Raw genomic sequence first — 25,592 nt, forward strand, 5'->3', positions numbered from 1 at the left:
AAGCAAGTCTATTACTTGAAAGTCTATAGAGCTGGAAACCCGTTTCTCTACTACCTGTTGTGACGGTTATGGGGAAAAAATTATATGACTAAAGAGTGTGATAAAAAAAGAATGTTGTAAGAAAGTTAATGGGAAAAAGTAAAACCAAAAAAGACTAAGCTGGATTTCCTGAGCATCTCACTACTCTCATGAGAAACAGGTACACAGTATGTAAGACTAAACAAATGTATTTATTTTAACAGTAAGTACACAGTTTTATTAAAAAATTAATCTTGATGCTCAAGTCACTTCAATTTTCCATGAAGCAAAATGCTAAAGGTTGCACTAAAATTGAAACCATTTAAGTGGTTTACATTTTTCTAACCTTTTGCAATTAAACAAAGCCATTGTGCTTCATCTGCTTGAAAAAATCTCTTAACTTTAATACATTCAACAATATTCTGTTTAGTTCCACAAAGCTCTCAAGGACTGGGGCAGCAAAGCCCACCTGTCAGAGTAAATATCACTACACCGAACTGGTAGAAAAACCTAATAATTTGTGCAATATAGATTCATCCATTTCAACCCAAAGGCAGCTTGTGGATTAATTTTCAAGCACAGATATTTGATGTTCACATAGTAGTATTGGTATTATAGAACAAATATTATTTATATACTTTTTCTTATTAATGGACAGATTAACCTTACTCTCTACACTGCTGACATATCTACCCTTTTCTCTACCTCCCGCAAACAGGACAGAAAAATAGTGACATTCCTGGTAGCCTCAGAACCTGGTGGGTTTAAGAGGTAAGTTCCTAGAAAAAGTTGTTCTGAAAAATATACTTGAAAAAGTATGGGCAGCAGCCTGATATCACAGACAGAAAAGCTAGAAGGAATTTCTGATGAGACTTTTTTCAATTCTAAGTGTCAATAAAGTTTCAATTCTAAGTGTCCCAAAAATTGGGAGCAAAGTTCCAGAGAAGGAAGCTTTGCTGTTTCTCTGCTCCTATCAATTTGAGTAATTATGCTTCATCTGATGACACACAACAGACTTCCAGAAGGTTGTAGGACATTGATACATTCTGATATATATTCAGTGTCTATACATACTCAGTGTTTAAACAAAGAGGTACATAAGCAGGCCAGAGCTTCACTTTTCTTCAAAGAGCCAGCTTTTCTTAACAAAAGTCAGTGGTAACAAAACCTTCAATTTTCATGTTTCATGATAGGCAGAAAATCTTCACACACATCCGAAATATCTACTGGAAGCTTAATCCATGGCACCACATACAACTTCTTTTTTCCCACTCTGGATGTGCATGACTATAGGGGAACTCAAACTTCAACACGCAGTCCTTTACTTCTTGTTCAGCTTTTCTGAAGAATCCTGAACATTTTGTGACTGACCCCATGTCCCCTTGTTGACTGACTTCCATGGTTATTATCCTAACTGCCCTGAGTTTCCACCTCACCCTGAGTTCTGAGTGACTGCAAAACTAAGTTGCTTCTTTGAATCTTACTGCCCCTACCAGTCTATAGTCTGTGAACCTCAGACAGCAGATGTCATCTCATCAGACCCCCAGAAAAACCACTCATCTTTGGGCTTCCCGTCTGACCACATCATCTCCATCAAGTCTTATGGACACCAAAGAAATTAATGCAGATGGAGTGAAGGAAAACTACATTACAGAGGAGAATATAAAAAAATATATCTTTCCATTTTTACTTCTAACTATGGTATTCCCCGCTGCATGAAATTTCTAATCTTAGCAATGAGCAAAGCCTAAGACTTAAAAAAACAGACTGTCCATAAGTTTCATATTATGACAACTGTACATTTCTTAGGTACAAGTAAAATAAATTTTCAGAGGGAGTGGAGACATTTAAATTGGAAATTAAATTTTCAAGTATGTGTCAGTTAATTAAAATCTCTACTCTCAGTGAACAATTTTTAAAGTACACACATAAAGTCATTGTCCTAAAGTCAATATATTCATGTTTTTAACTGTCCAGTGCCTCAGAGCTCAACAAAAAAAGAAACATGATTAGCTCCTTTCCTCAATAAATAAAATCCTCATCCCTGGGTCTGTGGCTGTGAAGAAACCCAAATTCTTCACAAAATATTTAAAAGTCCCAGCAAAACTATTGACCTTCATACTTGAAAAAACAGCCAGTCAAAAAACACGAGGCAATTCTTGTTCCAGGAATTTTCATTACACTGTTTAAGTGAAAGCCACTTAATTGCCAAGGTTTCTTTTTCAAGGAAGGCAACTTCAGCTATACCCAATCAATAATTTTGGAAAAAGACATGAAGATTTTTTACTGCCATGAAAACAATGTATTTGCAAACACAGGATGGATAAACTTACTTTTTTCTGTGATCTCTGTCCTAATGTCTGAACTGGAAGTTTTATTTTTCAAATTCTGAGCCAATGTAAAAACAGAATCGAGCTGAGGGTGGCGATGGTCCATATCTGCATTGGTTATCTGTTTTTAAGTTCAAAAAGTAGAAAATAGTTAAATTCATCTGTATTATTTAGGTAAAAAATACACACGTTTCCACAACTATATAGCTGGTCCCATCATTACTGTGACCCTTGAACTGTCACAGTATAATAGCACAGCACTAAAAGGCTAAAATATTGTAAATTGCAATAAAATTGCAATGAAAATCCAGAGGTGAAGGTTAACCTATCAAACCAAACTGTTACCACAGTTGTTGCACAATGTTTTCCAATATCTATTCTTCATAGACTTATTTTCATATAAGTTTCCATAACTTATTTTTCTCCTAACCAAGATTCATTTATATGTATCAGAAGCAGCAGTGGGTGCAGGGGAAAGTGAAGAACAAAAACTGGAAGGAATAATCAGACTATATATTGTTGCTCTATAAAACATTGTTCTCTACATATACCAGAATATTACAAGTTAAAAGCAAGTGTTTCAAAAGCTACATCATGTTATTCTTCCAAATTCCAGACTATGTATGAGATACTCACAGAAACAGTTTAGCACTTATTTAGCCTACAGCTTTAACTCTACACTTAGTTAATTGACATTAAGTCAAATAAAATGAACTTTAACAGCAGCATACATCTCACTTATACTGCCCTTAGTCATGGTTCAACATGGCATGAGCTATCAACAGAAATAAACATTTACATCATAAGCATTTATGTTACAACTTTTCATCCTCTTAGCATGTCTCTGGAAATCAGTTTAGTGTAACTACAGCAAACAAAACTCATTAGAAACCAGTAAAGAGTGAATCAAAGATCACCCACTAAGCAGACATGAAGCTGCTCTAAACTCTTCCATGTAAATCAACTATTACAAACCCCAAAAGATGTCAGGAGGTATTCTCCAATTTCTTCATTTTAAACAAAAAAATAACTGTGAGCCAAGCTCACATAGGGACACAAGAATAAACAGAAAACGGCTCTGAAGGAGAAAGGAGTATAATAAGAGCATTTAAAGTGTAACTTTCATGTTATGCATTTAGCTGCAGTCAGGGGTTTTTTCCCCTTAAAAACATGTTATCGCTTTTAGCTTCTTTAGTGAATGTAAGAACTATTAAAATGTGAAACAATTTTCTACTAGCCTTCACAAAAGCACATACTTTCATTCGTGTAATAGTCCGATTGATCTCTTCAGTATTTCCCACAGTGACTATGTTTGACTTGAGCATCTGGTCAATCAGCACCAACCAGTCAGCCAGCTCAGTTCTAGTTTTGTCCAGATCAGCAGGTGCAGAAAGTTCCAAAGCCTGCTGAGTCTGAACAGGAATTTCCAATGAAGAAGATGCTAGCACCACCTTTTGGATATCTGAAACAGAGTATGGGGGTTCTGTTAAAGCAAAAGTAGTCATGTCCACACGAGCAGTTCTCAGAATTACAAGGGGCTTTTTGTAATTCCTATAAATATGTAACAGCATCTACAGAGAAAGCACAGCAAAAATTGTATTTTAACAACCAGAAGCTAACTAATGAGACTTATGCACCTTTAAGGCAGCTATTTTCTTACTGCATGCCAAAAAGACTCACCCAAATGATTCCGCCTAAATTCAAAAAAAACAAGATGAAAACTTGCAAAGACAAAATTACATTAAACCTAATGGAAAGAAGCTAAACACTCATTGACATTTATTAAGCATAAAGCCCAATATTTTTGTTTAAGATAAACATCTAAAGCTGTCTTCCTCAGTTTTGTACTACTATGTAGCAAAAAGGTCTTCTCCACTCTTGGCTCAGAATTCACTTAAGCACAAGTGAAGCTTCTGGAACAGATGCTTCATGGACTTGGCATTACACAACTGTCTGAAGAAGGGACAGATGCCCACTAGTTCAGTCACATCTTCCTCTCTTTTTAACCTGACACAAGAAAGAAGTGAGAAACGAGCTGAATTAATAGTAAGATTCACTCCAGAAGTTGTGTTCTTGTTCCAAGAAACACTAAGCTACATCAAACTGCAGCATGAATATTTCACACTTCCCTCAAACAACGAAACACAGGAGTTTTAACAAACACATTGTATGAAAGGATAACAAGTTGAATTCAAGGTTTTAAAAGGATTAAACAGAAGTTGGGTTCCCTCAAATTTTGTTTACTGATTCTGAAATTTAAAAAAACAATTTTAGTTAATTTACTGAGGTTTGAGTTGCAAATTTTTTCAGGCAAGGGCTGTCGTCTTTGCCTAAATTTCCAAAAGGGAGACCTGGGCATTTTATTTACAATCTGTATTTGCTGAACTGCCTCCAACAACTTGAAAATATGACCAGTGTCAGCATCTGATAAAAGAACACATATTTTAGACAGCTTTCCCTAAAACATTCAGAAAGGTAAGTACCTAGCAGATAAGGTAGACCCATCTGGCCCTCTAACCAAGCCAAAAGAAGCAGAATGGTCTTTATTTAGAAGACAGCAAAAAATCCACATGCAAGAGTTACTTTACAAATAATTAGCTGTATGGAAAGCTTCTAGTGCATCTTAATTAATAAAAAGCATGAACACCAATCCACAGGAAACAAAACACAGAAAACACAGACACAGCTGTGTCACAAACACAGCTATTTTGTTTTTACTCTCTACCTAGTCCTGATGAGGAGGCCTAAGCTTTATAAAAATTTCTCAATTTCAAAACTCTTAGAGAAACTCCAAAAGACTCCCCCAGTCCTGAAGAGTAGAGCGACTTCTTCGCTACCCAAATATTCCCTCTCCTCCACGGCATTGAGAAGGCAGCCTCAAGTTCAACACAATGCTTCAACATTTCTTATTTGTTTAAGTTCTTAGAGTTTGTTTTCTTTTTTAATTACTTTTGACTGCAAACAGGATTACACTCAAGACAATTAAGCAGAACAGAAGGACCAGTCACTCACCAGGAGGCTTTGTCTTTGTAACAAAACGGGACTGCCCAACAAATGCCTCCAACTCTCTCACTTTGTCAGGCACTTCTCTGAACACCTACAGCCCAGCAGAGAGAAATAAAAACAGTAACACAACCTATATTAATGGCAATTATTGAAAGACAAAATACTCTACACCATGCCTCAGATATATTTTAATTAATTTCTGGAAGGTATTCTTTAAAAAACAATAAAAACTAAAGTGTTTTTTCCATACATCCTAGTGTAACACCTAAATATTGAAAAGAAAGAAATTGTTGTGGACAGGCTGTTTACATGGTTAAACCATGTTTACATGGTTTTTACATTCTAGGCACCATAACTATAACTCATTATTTGAAAATACTTTGAAGAAAAGATGATGCAAAGCATGATTTCTTGTCAGTCACACAAAGTAAAGAAACAGAGAACTTACAAAAGAAAAAGTGTTACAACTCCACTGTAATGAAAACAAATGTGCCTACATGCTTTCTAAGTTTTTTAAAGTCAGTGATGAAAACGTAGTGCTCAAAGCAGTGGGGGAGTCCCTATTTTCATGGCTGAGTTGGTAAAAACACATCTTTTTCTTTCCCTGAACTATCAAAAGCCCCTTTCTTCAATAAATTCTTACATATGTCACCCATAAAATAATTAAAATAATTTAATTTTTTCATTTGGATCTCCAGGCTTTGCTTGAAAAAAATCTTGCTTTACTCCAACCAGCCTTGCCAATGAGATTGAGCACATTAGTTTCTAATTTACAGTAATGTTTAAGAAGAATCACAGATTCACTTAGTAAGATTTTCTAAGCTCTACCACAGCTTTATTTCTTTTCCTCTTAACTGCTACAAGCATTCAACTTTCCTATATAGTAAAGATTTACTCTAACTCTGAATTTCAAGTTATAACTTACTGTTTGACTCAAATAAACAAAATATTTTTGATTCAGCTGATACTTGTGATCCATCTTTCAGAAAAAAAAAAAAAAAAAAAAAAAAAGGAAACAAAAAAACCTAAGCTAACCAAATTAACTCAATCTGACGGAAAAATGTCCATTGGTATTTTCATGTGTAAATGGTTTGGGGTTTATTTCCTGATCAAGCCTGTATGGTTCCCTAATCATTTTATGTACATGCCACATGTCACAGATACATGAGAAGGAAAACAATCATTCCAAGCACACCATTCTGTTTTCAACCTCAGGTACCCAATGCTAAATAAATGCATACCTTATTCCACCTCGCATTGAGGGACCGCAGGCAATCAGAAAGCTTGGTTTTTTCCTGAAGATCAATGTTTTTATCCAACAGTACTTCAGATTCAGTTCTGTTCAGCCATTCCAGTTTGTCACCCAGAACTTCCATCTCGTCACTTAAGACCTAAAATGGACAGAAGAGTTATAGACTGGAATAAAATGCATACATGCTTAATTAAAGGAGGAGGAAAGCTTTCTTTTAATTCCAATGTTAGACCTTTCCCTGAACATACACAGAGAAGCTCCAATTTTGGTTTCTGTGCTTGATCTAGAAATTACTGAAATATTTATTAACTTTCACTTCCAGCATTTATATTAAGGTAGATAACAGGAAAAATTACACTTTGATGACAAGCAGGAAATATTCAACTAACATGAGGGAATTTATTTAGGCAAACACAATTGCAACTACTTTACATAATTTATAAACACTTATTCAGGCCTTCCATCTTAGATTTGGTCTAAAAGAGGTTGGCTGGGGGTTCGTTGGGGTTTTTTGTTGCCTTTTTTTAAATTAATGATTTTTAAGAAACAAGCAAGCAGGTTAGTTGGACTGACTGCTCCTCTCATTCTTTTAGGATTTCAGAAACTTTTTCTTTCACACATTCTATAAACCAAAGATGTTTTGTTGTCAAAGAGACACAAAACAGGAAAAACACATACATATGCACACAACTTACTTAAAATGGCCAAAATCCTTACAGTTTAAAAAACAAATTAGATAAAATCTTACACACATAAGAGATTATTACAACTGCCCAGTAAATGGGACAATGTTGTTACTTACCCTTTAGGGTTATCAGCTTTTTTTCTATAGGTTTTAGCAATTTAAAAGTTGACAAATACACATCAACTCCAGTGAAATTCTACTCACTAAATTCTATCAGCAGTATATCTATTTCTCACTGTCTCTCACACAGACACCATCTTCTGGCTACATACCAGTTACCAACTCAACCCAACTTCATTTCAAGGTACATCTTGCCTATGTAAGAAATCTCACAAAATTGTCTCACACAACCATAATGTGTCTTTGGCTGTTCACAATATAAAAACTCCCCTCCTCAAAAGCCATGTCCCAGTGCTTTACACAAGACATACAGATGTATACTTATTTACACACTAATCAGTCTTGCCTGTAATTCTTGCAAGTTTTCTTCATGGTTGAATGTAAATCTTGTGTCCAGAGCATTTTCTACATTTTCCAACCAACAACGCAGCTCATCAAGCTTCTTCCTGTACTCTATCAGCTGCTGGTTCTCTCCTTTTAGCCTTAAAAAGCAAAACCAGAAGTCCAGCACATCAGTCCTAAATTACTTCTGATGTCATGGTCAACTTTTTTCAGTGCTTGAAGAATTTTAAAGAGTTCATTTTATCATTGAAAGACTCTACCACCCTTATTAAAATGCAAGATATTTACAAATAAATACTACTGCCTTAAAACCAGACAAATTTTAGTTCCAAAGTCATAAAACAGACTTTTAAAGACTACAGAAAACATTAAATGTAAGTGATAGTAATGACAACAACTTCAGGCCTAATCATTATAAGGTCACTGAATTTTTCCCCTGGAGGTTTTAGGGACATATATAATACTTCCACTAAATCACATAAAACTTTAAAGGAATTTCTCAAACTAAATAACTAAGCAAGATCCTATTTTATTCCTAAACATATCAGGAGCTGTTAAAAACATGCAATTACATTAAGTTCTTACTTTACAATATTGTGGAAATCTAAGAACTGTACAAATTGGTTCAATTAGCGTATCTCTGTCAGTAATAAAACAAAACTTAGTGTAAGGTACTTACAAGTTCAGCTTCAGTCAGAGAAAGTAGCTGAGAAATTATTCTTTAAAAAGTCTGGCTTCATAAGGATATTATTTTTAAAACAAAGGGAAACTGTAAAAAAAGTTTTGTGGTTGTCATTTTGTAAGTTATTCTAAACAAAGACTTACTAAGCAGTCAACTTCAGGTGGATTTATGAGAAATTTGTTCTAGACGACAGTTCAAAGCAGAGCTCCAAACATTAGGAAAATTCAGATTAATAACAGCATGCAATAGAATGTACTCTCTCTCCCAGCATCCGCTCAATGAAAGTCTCCTTATTGCATCTGTTCAGACATCCAAATTTTTGATTAACTTATTACCTTTGTTGTCTATCCATGACCTCTGTTGTGATTGCTTTCCAACGTCTATTCAATCCTGCCAGTTTCTCCTGTAGGAAGCTGCCGTCTGTAGCAGACAGCTTCTGTATGATCCCCTCCCCAGTTCTGTTCAATGCTGAAATACTGGTCTGATGGCTGGTGACTCCCTCTTCAAGTTCCTGTCAGAAACATAAAAGCCACACAGAATTTTATTACTGACCTGAAGTGACTTTGATCTGGCTCATGATATGCAGGATGAACCCTGGGTGCATATTATTTTACTAAAAGAGGCACTTAAAACCATCTTACTTCAAAATGGATGCTGTTGACAAAGTTATTAATGTTCTTTTATTGAATGTAATTCAATTTTCTAGGTGTCATAAGAAGACAGTGACACAAATTAGGCTATGAATATTACAAACAATCACAAGAATTCATTCAGGTCACCAGTTCTAAAATCAACACTCATCCTTTTCTCTTTATGAACAGTGCTTCCTAGTAGTTCTAACCGATGGTTTGACTTTTAATTAGGTCTTTTCATGATCTATATCCCAAATATTTCTTTACCTTCAGAGTATTTTAACTAAGATATTTATGGCAGTGCTGCCATGGTCCCAGACACCATGGAAAATCCATGAAGCTAAAGAAAGTCAGAAGATGTTGGGATTAAATCTTCAAATGTCCCTAATGACTACAAAAGTCCTACACTGTTAGCAAAAATTTATTTGCAACTAGATTAGGAATAAGATGATTCAAAAAAGAGAAGTAAAATGCATCAGAAGAAAACTTCAAGCAGCAACAAGGATAAAACAGAAGCTGTGTCTTAGACAGAACATAGTTTTCTTTCAGAACACACATTGACACTTAGATACCTAATACTCTCAAAAGAAAAATCTGATCCTTAAAGTTATGCTCTCTTCTCTTTATTTAAAAGGAAGTAAAATAAAAAAAATATCAGGGAACTAAATTCCAGAACCAAAATCTGAAAAAAAAATCACACCTAAGACCCCTGTAATTGGAATCTTCTTTTTCTAGATTGTTTACACACGGCAGTATCTCCAAAATACATTCATTTAAATAAATAATTTGCTAAGTTATAAATGACCTTTTTGGGGTCCATTTTTTTTTTAATATGAGTCAAAAGTAAGTGAAATATTATACTGGATCTTTTATCTGATTAAAATATTTTTGAAGCTTTAACAAAACTTATAAACTGAAAAATCATGCCAACATTTGAATTATCAAATTATCTCAAACCAATCCATACTAAGAGTGATCATATAACCCCATACTATAGGCAGGAGTTGAGTTCTTCCCCAAGAATAAATTTTAAACTGCAGCCAAAATAGAAATGTTAAGAGTTACTGCTTTTTGAAGTGTAATTGCACAACCTCTGCAAATCCATATGTCTATCTATAAAACTACAAATTTAGACTAAACTCTAGACTGTTTCCAGCTTGCTCATTTGCTGCTCCAGTCCCACGTACCTGCTGATGCAGCCCAGCTGCCTGCAGCTCCAGGCTGCCATCGGGCCCGCGCGCGTCGGCCAGTAACGCTTCAGCCTCCGCGATCCAGTGGGAGAGATCATTGAGATCGCAGTGGAACTGCCTCCACGCCTCAATCGCTCTGTCAAAGCAACTGTGGGAAAACACAGGAGTGAAAAATCACCCAAAATTTCAGCTAGAAGGCGAGGAATCCCACCCCAGTGAGCAGAAATTTGCCTTGCAGAACAGAAAGACTAACACACAGCCTGGCTAACCAAGTCCTAGTACTGAAGGCTTCCTGGCACAGTAGCAGCTGGAGAAAGCCAACAGCGCAGACTGTCATTAACTTCCAGCTGAAGGAAGAAAGGGCAGTCCTCAGCAAACTTGTTCTATCACTTAAAAAATAAAGATTGATTAGCTACATCAAATTGGTCTGCAGAACCCTTCCCTCCTTTATCGTGAAACAGTTCAGCTATCAGACAGTGTAAAATATGAAATATGATTAATTGCTCAGATTTTTTTTCTCCTTCATGAGGAGAAAATGGGGTGCTGGTGCCCAGGATTTATTAAGTGAAGGTGATTTTGATTATATATTTGATTATATAGTATTATCAGTGAGCACACATAAGTAGGTCTTATAGCATTTAATCACACAATAATTTAACAGATACTTCATTGTCATCATCTTTGCAGCCTCAAATTAATGTGTTGCCTAATTTGAAGGGCAACATGTTCTTGTATGGAACAGACAGAATAACCATAGTCAGAAATTTGTTTTTGATAAAATGAGAGTTCTGTTAACGAGCTACCAAAGTAAGAGCATGAGAAAAACATGTCAGAAAGGAATGGAGTGGCTTGTTTTCTATTTGTTGATTATTAACTATTCCCAACTAACAAAAATGGTCATCTTTAAAGACCTAAGAGGCCAAGACTACTGTTAATCAGAGGACCCTCTGTTTTGACTGAGGAACTATGTCATTTGTAGCCTATTACTGCAAACAATTGAAAATAATTGCAACCGTAAAGACTCCAGGGTTATTGCACATATACGGATACAATCTGAAATTAGCAGCATAATAAAGATCTCTAAAACCAAACTTTAAAGGGCTACCATTGCAACCTTTTTTTTTTAACTGAGATTAATTTCATCAAAATTAAATCTCATTTTACATAAGATCCGTATTTCTTGACATATACAGGGCTTATTTGTTGTTATTATTATTAGCCAATTAAAAAGTCTTGGAAGAAGTCTTAAAAATTTAAGATTTAAAGAAGTCTTAAAAATCTCCACTTTAATGTTTCTAACCTTATCTCCTAGTTCTACCATTTCAGTTTCAGCACATACCTTGATTTAACACCCTAGACCAACCTGTACACTGACCACAAATTTCAGTGTCCCTTTATTTCTCACATATGTTTCAGTCCAAGCATATTGTCTCATAACAGTACTCATCCCACATTTAATAAGATACATTCTAAGCACTTAAAATAGATTAAAATAAGGTTTTATAGGCTTCCTTAAAAACTACAGTTTTTCAGGGAGTTTTGGCCACATGACTTTCTCAGAATACAAAATTTAAAACTTCAGAGAACACTGAGGTACAAAGTTTTAACTTGCACCAGTTCTGTTGCGGGACTACAGCTCCATCAGTATTTTGAGCAATGAGCAAAGTTCCACTCCAGTTTTGAGTCACATGCATGTGCTGCTGTTCCCCTACAGACTGCCTCATCTGAAAGCTAAAAGTATCAAATTCCTGTGACTATTGCACCAAAACTTGGCCATCATTTGCCTCCTCTGCAGGAATCCACTGTTTCCAAGTCATCAACACTTAGCACTGGGAGAAAATCCACAGCAAAATGAGCAGACCTATCAAACCAGTGCAGTTACAAACATTAAGTCTATATATACATACAAAATCCACACTTTTTACTCTACACACATCCAAATGCAAATGCGGTCAGCTGGATTTAGTTGACTACTTAGAAGCTTTGATAAGTAAAGTTGAATTAAACTTGTGCTTGGCTTCATCAGAGCATTTACTAAAGGTTTAACTACTTAGCTGGCATTCAATCGCAAAATCTTTACTACCTCTGAAAACTAAATCAATCTTTTGCCGGAGGCTTCAGATGCTGCTTCTTCTAATTTTGTCAAAATTTCCACCCACTCCAGACATAGAAAAAAGCCAAAGATGATTAGGGAGATAGTTATCCAGCTTATACTTAGTGTAACACTGGGAAAAGCAAGCTTAAACTATGAATTCTTCTTTGTAACAGAAAGGGTTTAAAAATACTAATGCCATTTTAATATTGCAATTAATAACATCTTCAGTGATCAAAAAGCATGCTTCTATTAAAATTACAGCATTTTATATATTCAAGAAGCTACATATAATTTATCTAAATTAGTAGTCCAGTAGTCCCTTTTTGTATGAAAATGAAGCCCAATATTATTCTCATTAATATGAAGAGCTTTACAAACTTTATGATGGTCAAGCTTAATTTGTATCAGCAAAGTGACTGAAGAGGCAATCTGTTGCATTTTGCCACTTATTCATAAACACTGAACTTACTCTTTGATTCACTTACCTTTCTCAATAAGAAGACTAGGTTTCTGGTTAGCCCTGGCTACTTAATCAAAGTAAATTTGAGTAGCAAATTCAACTGTACTCACAAAACTTTAACATTAGTTAACTTACAAAATGTTAACATTAGTTAAAGCTTTCCAAGTAAACTTCAAGTGGAAAAAAAGACACAACTAAAGCTTAGTGCATACAGTATCTGAGGACAATACTATAGCTACAGGCATATAAATATGGACAGGCACCAAATTCAGGAGCAGTTGTTTCCAAATTCAGCAGGTGACCACAAGCACCCAGCAAGAGCACAAAGCTCTACATATCTGGCATCACTGCTTTCTGATTTAAGAACCCACAGTGAAACAACATTGCTTGCTGAGTTATCAGAAATCTTGATCCTTCACTCATCCAGGAGCCCAGAATTTCTGGAAGTCTCTATTTGGATGATACCACAAACTGATTTTTTATATCCCCACACAAACTGATTTTTATATCCTCTGAGAAAGAGTTGGAAACACCTGCTTATGTAATACACACTCTTCCTAAAAACACGTCTTAAAAATACACTACCAGATGTGTTTGATATCAGATTTCTGGTGCTACAAAGCAAGCAAACATAGTTCGGCATACCTTATGCCCTACAAAACTTCTGCATCATCCATTACCTTACATCATCATTAAAAAGGAAATACTGTAAAAGCAAAGGAATTTCAGTTTAAGCCTTTGCATTTAATTTTAAATGTTACTATATAATTTTCAGTCATTAAGGGTTTTTTTTGCATAGCAGCAATCTTGGTTTACACTGCTGCTTGCAGTGTGAGCACCTTCAGCTTAGTGGTAACTTCCCGAACATGTGCTTTGACACTTTTACAAATTCCAATTTAAAATATTCCTCTAATACACTTTCCCAAGAATTACTAAGTGGTATTGAGCTTGTTTTTAAAGATTTAAAACTGATTCAGATAATGTAAAAAGTTTATTGTCTCTTCTATAAGGGTTGTGGAGAAATCAAACTTTTTGCCCAAGTGAAATTACACCTATTTGTGGCAAGGAAATTAGAAATACATATTTCTTAAGCACTTATTTTAGTATTCTTTTGTTTTCCTAACAACAAAATTTTCTTATCAGGTCATCTCTCATCTTCAAATACTTACAACAAATATTATTGACAACTGTCATAGGTGCTGTATTTTAAAAACCCTATTCTTTCAAATTGCATCCTTCCTTCAAAAAACAAAAAAAAATCGGCCTTGAATTCTTTATAAAAAGATGTCCTACTCAACATTATTCTACTAGAACTTTGCTTTGTGATGCCTTTACAAAACCAAAATTTTACATTCCATAAACAAAACATTGTATCTCACAGACTAGAAACAATGAGCCTCATGAAAGCAGCCAAACTTCAATTTCCATGTTAACAGTTTCAACATTCAATAATTCTGGAAATTATTTTGTAATACCAACAAATAAAAGCTGACAACTCCCAAACTCATCTTCATCATTAAGGTACATTTGAAAAACACTTATATAAACACATACATAAAGTATTTACATGGCCACAGAGACCAATCATGCTTGACTTACCACTTACGATCATTGTACATTCTATTAATTCTGTCCCATTCTGCATTCAGCTGTGTTAGTGCATCTCCTATTTGTATTGCCTCAGGTCCAGATGCTTCCAATATAACATCAGGCTGCTTTTCATGTATTACTGCAATTTGATCCCCAAGTTTATCCAAAATATCTTTTATGTTCTGCAAGTACAGTAATGGCACAAGACATTGGTAAAGTTAACACCAGCAGGAAATAAAAGAAAAACACCAAAAGATAATATTTTCAAAATTCTTTCCCAAAAATCAGCATCTACAGTAAGACCATGACCACAGTAACATTTACAGTTTAAATCAGTTTTAGCAAATGAACTAAATAGCTCATCATACCATTTAAACGTGTATCCTTTTCAGGTATTTATGAAAAGGATGTAATAATTCATACATATCTAATTTGTTCCTAAGGTAAAGGGCACACCATACTTCTCAAAATTACACTAGCTTCACTATTAAACAAATATACCTATGTCACTATACATACTCTTTCCTCATGTAAAAAAATGGACCACAAAATGCAACTTCATCATGCTTCACGTAAACTCCCATATGCACAGAACTGCAAAAGCATAAGGCTGCACAAAGGTTTTACCTTTAAATGACAAAGTTAAAGTAATCAATTTCAAATACCACTGAACTATTATGTGAAAATTCCTTTAAACCAGATATTGTTGTAAGACTGCCTTGGTATTCAGAAGACAAACAGTCCATGCAGACAGTGGAATTTACTTATCTTTTTGAATTTAAAAGAGTAATGCTTCTAAAAATTTTATGCTCTGCTATTTGCTTTTTCTGAAAGCTATATCAAAACTTCAAAATCAGATGAGACACCTGCACCAAAAATACCAAAAGTATTTTCAACCCATCTTAACATAACGACTCCTAACTGCACTCAAGGCAGCACAGAAGCAGAGTAAGCAGGGTTAAGAGAATTTCATCAACAAAACAAAGGCTTCCCCCTTTGTCAAAGGCTGGCACCATTCCCATATTTGGTTTTATAAAAAATATAAAAAAAAACAAAACATGAAAAATGGAAGCATGTGCACAGCAGAAAGGAAAGCATGTCAGAAAAGTGGACTGGAATTCTGCAAAGCTTTTAAGGACCTACATAGCAGCTGCAGAAACAGCCAATCTAGCTCTTAGTGAGAGGCAGAGCCCAACTACACCTCAGATATGACACATGGACCCTGCTATGATTCCCAGTCCAGAGAGGTACACCTCCCCTGCACCATGCCATGTGTAATTACCAACTCCAATGGATGTTTTCTGAGGGACTCTATTTCACACTCTTTTGCATGGTAAGAATTAACCAGGGCTCATACTTCTCCACACTCAGCTCATATTTGACAGGAGGATTCAGTATTTTCAAGCATGATTTCTTCATCTCCTTTTGAAAAAGTTGAGGTCCTCAACTATTTCCTCACTATAAATCACACAGGCAAATCCACTGGCTGACAATAAGAAGGAGGAGCTTAAAACTGAAACAATATTGCTGTTTTGCTCATCACAACAGGTACCATCATCTTGTGGCCTCATACACAACTTCATAAAAAGAAAAAAATCACCCTTTCTCCTGTTCCTATTTGAGCAACTGCTTTCACATGACCTAAGAACAGCAGCTGTATTATGGCTATCAAGCAGGAATGCAAGGAGACTGGCTTCAGCATTTCTTTAAGTATTATGTAGACTATGATGGCAAACACAAGCATCTACAACAAATTAAACCTTGCTTCCTCAACCTCCCACCCAGTTTTCATGCTGCTACACTTTGTATCCAGATTATGCATAGAAAAAAATTAGCCAACAGAGCTATCATTTTTTAGTTTCCAGTGTATATTGATCTTGTATACACCAAGCAAAACCACAAATGTAGTAATGGAGTTGTTAGGGTGGTGGCCTTTCTTCTGCTGTTTCCCTTCTCCACTCTGAATATAATGCTTAGGCATGTAGTACCTTCAGTGCATCTTCCTGAGCTGAAAAATCTTCATAGATGCCAGTATTCAGCTCTGGTGCATTCAGCAGCAATTCAACATCAGCCATGGCCAGCAAAACTTTGTTGATTTCAACCAAGTACTCAGCTGAGAAAGGCAAGGTCCTAACTCCTGTAGCAAATTGGCCTTTTAACCTCTGCTGGACAGGGATTGCCTGAAAACATGAAAATTCATTTTATAATTCAAGCAACAATCAATTTTATTAAAAAATCCTAAATCAATAAACTATATTCAGAATACTTCCTTTTCTACATTAGAAAAGAAAACAAAGGCCTTTCTAGCAAGATTACATTCATTCAGAAAGCTGCAAGTCCTGCACAAGACAGTTTGTTTATTTTAAAAGTTAGGAAAAAGTTGATATCATGCTTCAAAATGACTATTATTCTTGATTAAAACTCCAAGCAATGGGAAGGGTACCACTGTTTCTCTTAACTTGATCCTTACAATTTCCAGAAATAACACTTCTTGATTGAGCCTCTATCTAGTGTTACAATCCACTCAGCTTCCTTCTTTGCCAAGATACCAATTTACTGAAACACTTATTTCCCATCCATATTCTTTTCAACAGGCATCCCCACCCACATTTTCTAACCATTTTTTAAAAAAAATTAGTGCTCCACCCGTAGTCCAATATTTTGCAGCAATAAAAGGCAGTAACTCCTCCAGAGCTTGCCAATTGTTTTCTGCTCTGGCCGCAAGACTAGGCTATCTAGCCAAGTACCATGTTAGCAGATAAGAGTAAGAACAGTAATTTAATGCAGCTTTTTCTTGGCTCACTAATAGAGGGCTGGATCTGAAACACTGGGAAGATTGCTACAGGAAACTATCCCTCTGCCATGCCTGGCAAAAATTAGCAGAGGCAGGTAAAGCACACTGAAAGAAAACATTTTTAGCAGAAAATGTTTCTTGTCAAACGGAATTCTGTTACCATCTCTGAAAATAGCCTAGTTCTTTCAAATTATCAAATAAAATAAAGCCCACTTCCAAATACTGAAGAACTCAAGCAACTTTAAATCACCATGTTGCACTTGGTGAGTGAATCAAGCAAGACAGAGGCACGGGACTGTGGGATTTACTAACAGCTAAGAACACTCTAAAGAGTGAAGAATAAATGTATGCTCATAGCAATTTCAGCCAGTGAATTTTACTTTGCAATTTGTCTGGGCTGGGTGCACACATGAAAATCTCTAGCAGAGCTGACAACCAATAAAATATTAAAACCAAATGGCTTGCAAACACCTGCCTATATCTTCCTCCTTCACATGCTTCTGACAATTTCAAATATGTCACTCAAATTAACAGGAACCTAACATAACCAGCATATGTAGTGCAAATGAAGCAAGGACTGCAGCAGAAAAGATGTGTTCACATATTCACAATTCAGGACTTTACATGCACTAAATGTTCCTAAGGATTTTCTTTGGTTTGTGTTGGTTTGGGGTTTTTTGGAGGTTTTTTGTTTGTTTTTGGTTTTTGTTCTGTTTTGTGTTAATTTGGATTTTTTTTTTTTTGTTTTATAAAATAGACAGTCATCCTGTTCTGAAACTGGGGACACAGCTTTGCTTCCACAATACCTTTACCACTAAATATGATTTGCTCTCAGTGATTCATTGCACACCAAAGAAACAGGATGCAAGGGCATAGTCTACTAAAGTCTACTAAAAACAAGAATTACAGAAAAGCATCACAAACTACTCAGTACTGCTTTTGATTCAGTACAGCAAGCAAGCATCTCAGTTAAAAACAAGGCTTACTCCATATGTTTTAGCTACAAAGCCAGCTTCTTGGTCCCTGATGCTCCCCAAATGCATTTTCTTGAGGCTCTGCATATATTTTATCAGTTTCCATCAATGAAATTCAGAGCAGAAGCCCAAGGCTTAGACAGAGGCATGATTTCCTGTGGAAGGAGAGGGCCCCAGTTCCTAAGAAATCAGACAGTCTGTGCAACTCAAAGTATGTTTTCCCTAGCAACATGAACTATGTCAAGGTAAGAAAAAATTCCAGGATGCCTTCTACAGCACAGCCATCTGCAACACCTTCACAAGGTGTTTTCTCTAGCTCCCAAATCATTCCAGAAGTCCCATCTCACACAGGCAGCAAGACTTCAGAATCAAGACTTCACCCACATGAATAGGTCACTGGGCTTTACTATGTTTCCACTCCCCACACACTGCTTCATCTCTCATTATCCACACCCCACACACTGCTGTGTCTCTCATTAGAAAAAACTTGCACAAGATTTAAAACAGCACATGTTGTCATGCAGCAAACTTGTTCTGTACTTGTGCATTGACACGTTCTGAAACTTTCTGCTTGCCCAGTAACACCATCCTGGGCCAGATTACTCTTCCTGGCTAAGCAGTGAATTCCTCCTGATGCTGCTCCCTCAGAGTACAGCTCCTTGCTTATCTCCTCCAGCTGCCTCCCATCACTGAGATGATGCCTCCTCTCACAACCCTCATTCTTAAAGGTGAACATAAGTGCTATAAACACATTAGTGCTTCAGTGCAGCGGAGTTTTTAATTGTTCAGCTGTTCTCTACCTTGCACTGCAGACAGGAAGCTTCTAAAATGCAGCATAATATGCTAAAAAATAGAAGTGGAGTTTTATGTAACTCTCTCACAGTTACCTGATAAGTACCTAAGTATCACAGAAGTTGTTTTTGTTTGCTTGGCTCTTTTTTTTTTTTTTTTTAATCAAGGGAAACAAACCCCTCATGTAAACAACCTTTTCACAGAATCAGAAGGGTTTCGTTTGGAAAGGGACCCTAAAGATCATCTCATTCCAACCCCCCTGCCTTGGGCAGGGACAACTTCCACTATATCAGGTTGCACAAAGCCTCATCAAACCCATACTAGAACACTTCCAGGGATACAGAATCCACTGCTTCCTGTGCCTCACCACTCTCACAATGAAGAATTCCTTCCTAATGTCCAATCTAAACTGACCCTCTTACAGATTAAATCCATTGCCTCTTCTTTTATTCCTCCACGCCTTTGTAAAAATCCCTTCCAGCTTTCCTGTAGGTACTGGGAGGCTGCTATAACAATCTCCACAGAGCTCTCTCTTCTCTGTGTTAAAAGACCTCTGTCGGTCTTAACAGGAGCAGTGCTTCAGTCCTCCCACAATTTTTCTTCAGCATACACAAATAAAAAGTAAATCTAAGATTATTTAAGATGAAATCTGACTGGATGACTTAATAGTCCTTTTCTACTCTAATTTCAGTGTTGATAGAGCATGCTTAATAAATTTGCTCACTCTTTAAATACTAGCAAAAACAAAGGATTAGAGGAATAAATAGAATACTTGGTTATTACTGAACATGCTATAAATAAGGCCAGTCAATAAGAATGGCTAAAAATGCTTTTTATTTGGAGTTCAAATAAAAAATGTTATTTCCTCCTGTACTCAGCATACAATTTAACCTGCAATTCAGAATTCAGTTTCAGATTTTTTTTTCCACCTTCTCTTTTACTCTAAATACATTTTGAAACAAAATCTACTAATTATTCTACTCAGTAAGATTTTTCTGACTTGCTTCCAAGTGGATTTTGGAAGCCCTAGACATTGACATAAAATTAAATCATGTACCTCCTTGGATGTTTAACTATATAAGCCAGTTTTTAAATCTCAAGATAGCTCAGAGCCAGTTTTCTAAAAAAAGGTTTCCCAAAACTCATGTCCATTTAATTAATGCATTCAGCAAACAATTGTTCATATTTTAGTAATCCAGAACCTTTCCTATAAAAAGCATACTAGAAAAACAAATACATTTTCTTTATTGCAGAAATACTTCAAGAGTCTTCAAGACAATGCTTCGGTTTATAGGAAAAAACGCACCGTGCCTTCAACTGCATATTCACTGCAGTTGCAAAATCACCAATATTCACCATCTGCAAAATTACCATTTTCACTTCAAAACAACTTCCTAAAATCTGGGAAAATCTCTCAGGAATTTAGGCAACGAATTACCTCTGCAATTTCAAGTTTAATTCTTTCCTTTCCCTCATTTTGAACAAAGGCAGAATAGTCCAATTTAAATAAATACTAAAACACTGTTAGAAAAGAAGGACCTCTAGGAGATGCAAACTGCCAGTGCATGCTTTTCTTGCTAATGGATCTGTGGCAAAACAAGGCTTACTCAAAAGTACCTACAATGCAGAAGGGTTACCAATATTTCAAAGATATTTTAACTCCATAATCCCTAGGAGCATAAATTATGAGGAATATTTATGATCCAGCTACTTCCAGCAAATCAATATATAGATATGACCTTCAAGCACCATAAATAAGTCCTCTCCTCCACACTTGCTTAGAAAAGCATAAATAATGTATTTCATAAAAGCCCAATTGAAGTCTACTCCCCAGCTCGGCAGCTGAAATCTTCCTTTCCCTCCCTGTTTTGCTCACATCAAACAGCAGTTTGTCCTTCTCTCACTACAGCTTCCTCACATCAAGGTGAGTGCTTAAGCCACCTGCACTCCAGCAGGTCAAGAATTCATTTAGTGCTTCTCAGTCCTAGGCTGAGATGAGCAACAAGCACTGCAATTTTCAAGTCTGGTGGCTCCAAGAAAATTCTGGAGCAAGACTGATTATCTAAAATGATGATATTTGGGAAGACTATTTCTCCTTTTAGCAAGGTTATGGTCTCACACCATTTTCAGTGTTCAAGATTGATTAGTAGAGCCAGTGAAAGAACAAGCCATAAAAGTAAAATAAGGCTACCTGAGACAAGCTGCCTTAGCACTCAAATATCAGAAATCCACAGGCACAGGCAGCAAAAGCAGCAGTTTGAATGTCCACGTTTCACATCAGTAATGAAAACTTCTGTGGTCCTTTTGTAACAGTCTAGCTGACCTGAGCAAGGATAATGTTTCTCCATCAACACTCTATTTTAATTGCTATGGTAATCCATATTGACACAACATTCTGCATTCAGCAACCAGATTGACTTATCCAGGAATGGATCTAGCAGTAGCAGGGATTAGCTGCAGTATACCCCTTTAAGAAAAGGGCTTTACAGGAATCAAAGTATCCTCCTTAGAGAAGATCAGTCAAGCTGCAGTGAGACCAACAGTGACAAGGAAGACCCATCTGAGGCATGACTGGACTGCCCCCATTAGCAAAGAGCCATGCAGGTGCACCATTTTTCCATTTCTGTCCAGTAATTGATTCATTCAATGCATCTGGATGGCCAAACAGAAAAACTGAATAATGTTACTTTACTTTAAATACACATGAATCACCCTTCCCTTAAAAAAAAATTCCAGGGCATCAGTCAGGTCCCCAGGCTTATGTCACCAGAAGAGACTGCTGAAGACCCAACAGAGCACTCAGATGTCAGACTGTTCCACAGATCCTGGGCCCTCTTTGCTGCCCACCTCTTCATGGCAGCCTTACAATGTGAAACAGTCCTTCTAAAAAGCATCAGATCTAAAAGTTGACACTGAATGGACTGTGTGATAGAGGACAGCAGACCATCTATAACCTGCAGCTGAAGCCACACAGCACTAGCTGTGAACAAAAAGCACCACATTATGATTTTGTGGTGCAAGTCTTACAGGGAGTCAGAACATGTTATCAAGTGGTTCTAGGTTAAAAAGTTACAAAGCAGTCAAAAAGATTTATAGATGTTAATTACAAACCCTTATATGCAGAAATTGAAAAGTCCTTGACAGTCAAGCTTGTTCAAGACATTACTTACTGCTTCACAAGGTTCTTCATTGTTATTGCCTAAAATATTAATGTAATTACCACAAAAACATGTGTTTTTAAGGATGGAGAGGAGAAATAAAAGAGATTTAAAAAACATCAACAAAAAATACCCACAAAGCCGCAACAAAAGCAATCAAAAACTATCTGTATCCTCAAAAATTAGGACATACTAATTCTGGGGAGTCAGTTTTATAAGACATCATATCAGCTGCAAAATTGTTTGTCAAGATACACACACATATTATCAGAAATACCTCAACCTTTGTCTGTTTTATTAATAATTCATTGTGTAGAGTAATATCCATTACATGAGGGCAGTTATCCCTCTCTAAGCGCTTCAGGCAGGAAAAGACAGCAGAGGTGTTACAATACCCTGACCACAGGATGCAGAGCCACTGGATTTAAGCCTCAAACAAGGCTTTTATCATACCTGCACCAAAGTAATATTAAATCTGGCTGTTTGAGTTAAGAGTTTTTAAAAAGGGTTAAGTGTAATCCTCATGGATCAAGACTGGCAAGACAAACTTTCCTGAATCAGGCCTACTGCCCAGATCACAGTCTAAGATTTAGGTCTGAAGGATGAGATCTTTTGGACCTATAATGACTATGTAGAAATCCCAAACTAGCATATGTTGATAATCTCCTAACAAAAAATGAATGCTGTCATTTTGAAACACTTCTTTCCACAGAGGTGTCCAAGGAAGATCACTAGATTAAACTCTAGTGTATGAATCTCCAAAGTTCATACACACCATTAACTGTTCTAAGAAACAGAAGCCTCATTTACCTGTAGTTTTTGTTCATCCTCCACACCTTGCAGCCCTGACAGACGGTCCTCAGCCTCATTCAGCCACTTCATTAGACTATCATGCTCCTTCTTATACTGGGAAAACACTGGAGAGAGCTCCACCGCCTGCCTCCTTTGAAATGACCTGCACTCCTACAATCCAGTGTATTGGAAAATATGGCGAAAAAAGAGGGAAGTAGTGAACAGAATAGGTCTTATTTATTTGAAAACAAAAATACTTGAGGGACTTATTTGAAGGAGCAAATTCCAAAATATGCAATACTACTAATTTATTTTTGTAATAGCTATATTCTCTTTATCTGCATAGACATGTAATCAAAGACTGCCTGATGGTCTTGCCCTGCACCTTTGAACTGCACCTCAGCTCCTCAACTCTAGCAGATTCAAACAGGTGAGCTAAAAGGAGCATCTTTGTTCTAGACAAAGCCATTTTTAACACAGCATGTATATGCAAGCACAACAACATGCTGCAGTCACTGCTAATACCCTCTTATAGGAAGGAAGAGGAATGTGGGAGCAAGGCTCAATCACACAAAGGGCTCATGCTGAGGGGTTGGTATGTTTGTGTACATGTGTATCCATAGTCACTCTTCACATCTAGTGCTGGGGATAAACCTCTGTTCAAGGGCCAGAAAAGACTGGTGAAGCAAATGCCCAACTTGATGCACCCACCTATTTGGGTCAATACATAGGGTGCCCCTCTGTGAAGCTGTGAAAGGGACTTTAAAAATCAAAACCATTCCCCCAAAACCTAGAAATGGGAAAATTCATATTTTGGAATTGCTAAGATTCAGAGAGTCAAATTGTGTGCATATACATTTAACTCTTCCCCAGAGAATCACATACACTGAAAAAGCCCTAAGTTATAAATATGGATTACAGGTTGCAAGTGGGATACTGAAGGGAAAATTGATAAATGAGCTGTAGTAGCTACCATAACTGTACCTGCAAACTGTTGTACTTTTTCTGCAGAAGCAACAACTGTAGGCGGATCTTCTCTCTCCTATGGTCCTCCATAGGCTGCTGGAGCAACTGCCCTCCTCTCTGTAAAACTTCTTCAATCTGAGCTCTTTCTTGATCCAGCTAAAATTACACAAATCTCTATTATCTACAGAAATTAATTTTAGAAACATTAGTTGCTCAGATAGTAACAGCAATTGTACCAAAATTTTGTCTTATAATCCAAATTGGAGCCAAACAAATTCAAGCAGATATTCTCCTCAACAACTACCAAATCATAAAATTCAACTTCCCATAAACTTTATACAGAGATGTACTGAAAGAAATTTAATGAGCCAGCAGTATGCATTCACATCAATCGGGTATTATGACTTTAGCACCATTTCTATTCTAGATATTCCTTGACAATAATAAGCAAGCTCAGAGCAGAACAGTACAAAATTAAAAATTCAATAAATACAAAAATTAAAAATTCAATAAATATAAAAACAGTATAAAAGAAAGGCTACATTCTATAACCATAGGCCCTTCTATAGAAATAGTTTAAAATTTGTCTTCTGTAATGTACATGGCATTTTCCACAGACTTATATCCAGCTTTTCAGCTCAGTTTATAGTATTGGAGCTGCTTAAAAGGAAGGCAGAGTGGACTGACAGGAATTTACCCGATTTTGCAGGCAACGAGGCCATAGTGGACAAGATGCTAACAAAACTATGGCAATTTTATATGGGTGAATAGCAGAGTCTAGATAACAATCTAAAAGATAAATTTTGTTCAAAGCTTTTTATTTGGACTTCCCAAGATAGAGCCACATTACAAGACTCTTAGTTGCACCTTACCTCAAGCATCCTCTGAGCTGGCCTATGCACTGTCATTCATTTTATCATACCAGTTTAAATTTGAACCTCATTCAAACATCATTCAAATGCAGGAGGGATTTCTCACAAAGAGCTACTTTGAGTAGGAAATAGAAGGTAGATAAACAAAAATCACAGTTCACTACTTGTATTCTATAAAATTGTGATGAAAATACCAACTCAAGTATGATTAGTTACACTCAGCCCAGCAGCCAAGATGCAATAGCTATGGGAAAAGTATTGGAAAATTGTGCAGGGTATCCAACAACCTAATAGTTCCCTTCCTTTTCTATCCTTAACTTAAAGACATTTCATCAGAATTCTCCCTCAAAGCCTGGAGCAATTCAACAGAGGGACAAAATAGAAAGTTATTTATTTAATTATTCATTTGTTTCATTGCTCACAAACCTTTTCATCTTCCCCACTCAACTCCAGATGCTTTTCCACAACTTTTAACATATTCTGTATGTCACTCTCAAATTTGTCCAGGTCTAGAAAAGCCACTCTAGCTTCACGGGGCTCTGACATGACAGGAAGTCGTTCTTGTCCAACAAGCATCTGCAAAGCAAAATAAAACCTTGGTCAAGCTGAACATTTAGTCTGAGCTGTCCCATACAATTCCCCATGAACACATATATCAGTCCGCAGGACCATTAGATATCAGTATAAATCAAAAATTTAGGAGTTATATGATCTGAGAGATAGCTTGAACACACTTGGTAGTTATCACCAAGTTTCTACATTGAAACTTCAATTTGAGTATTTTATTCTCAAAATAAATGAATCGTCTCCAGTCACATTAGCTTATGCTGTTGTTTTGTAGC

The 25,592-nt window shown here is 36.3% G+C and overlaps 1 protein-coding gene across 1 annotated transcript in view; it reads right to left on the bottom strand.

The window, feature by feature from the left end:
* UTRN (utrophin) overlaps window positions 1-25,592 on the bottom strand; it is a 309,554-nt gene that overhangs the window by 192,974 nt on the left and 90,988 nt on the right. Inside the window, exons 37-48 of the mRNA XM_058021836.1 lie at window positions 25,177-25,326; window positions 23,897-24,034; window positions 22,931-23,083; window positions 16,391-16,582; window positions 14,412-14,584; window positions 10,255-10,405; window positions 8,771-8,946; window positions 7,758-7,893; window positions 6,596-6,745; window positions 5,361-5,445; window positions 3,605-3,810; window positions 2,352-2,469 (exon numbers count right to left, since the gene is read on the bottom strand). Coding sequence (XP_057877819.1) covers window positions 2,352-2,469; window positions 3,605-3,810; window positions 5,361-5,445; window positions 6,596-6,745; window positions 7,758-7,893; window positions 8,771-8,946; window positions 10,255-10,405; window positions 14,412-14,584; window positions 16,391-16,582; window positions 22,931-23,083; window positions 23,897-24,034; window positions 25,177-25,326 — 1,828 coding nt within the window. The remainder of the gene's footprint in view (window positions 1-2,351; window positions 2,470-3,604; window positions 3,811-5,360; window positions 5,446-6,595; window positions 6,746-7,757; window positions 7,894-8,770; window positions 8,947-10,254; window positions 10,406-14,411; window positions 14,585-16,390; window positions 16,583-22,930; window positions 23,084-23,896; window positions 24,035-25,176; window positions 25,327-25,592) is intronic.

This window comes from Melospiza georgiana, chromosome 3, assembly GCF_028018845.1.
Source record: "Melospiza georgiana isolate bMelGeo1 chromosome 3, bMelGeo1.pri, whole genome shotgun sequence".
Lineage (NCBI taxonomy): Eukaryota > Metazoa > Chordata > Aves > Passeriformes > Passerellidae > Melospiza > Melospiza georgiana.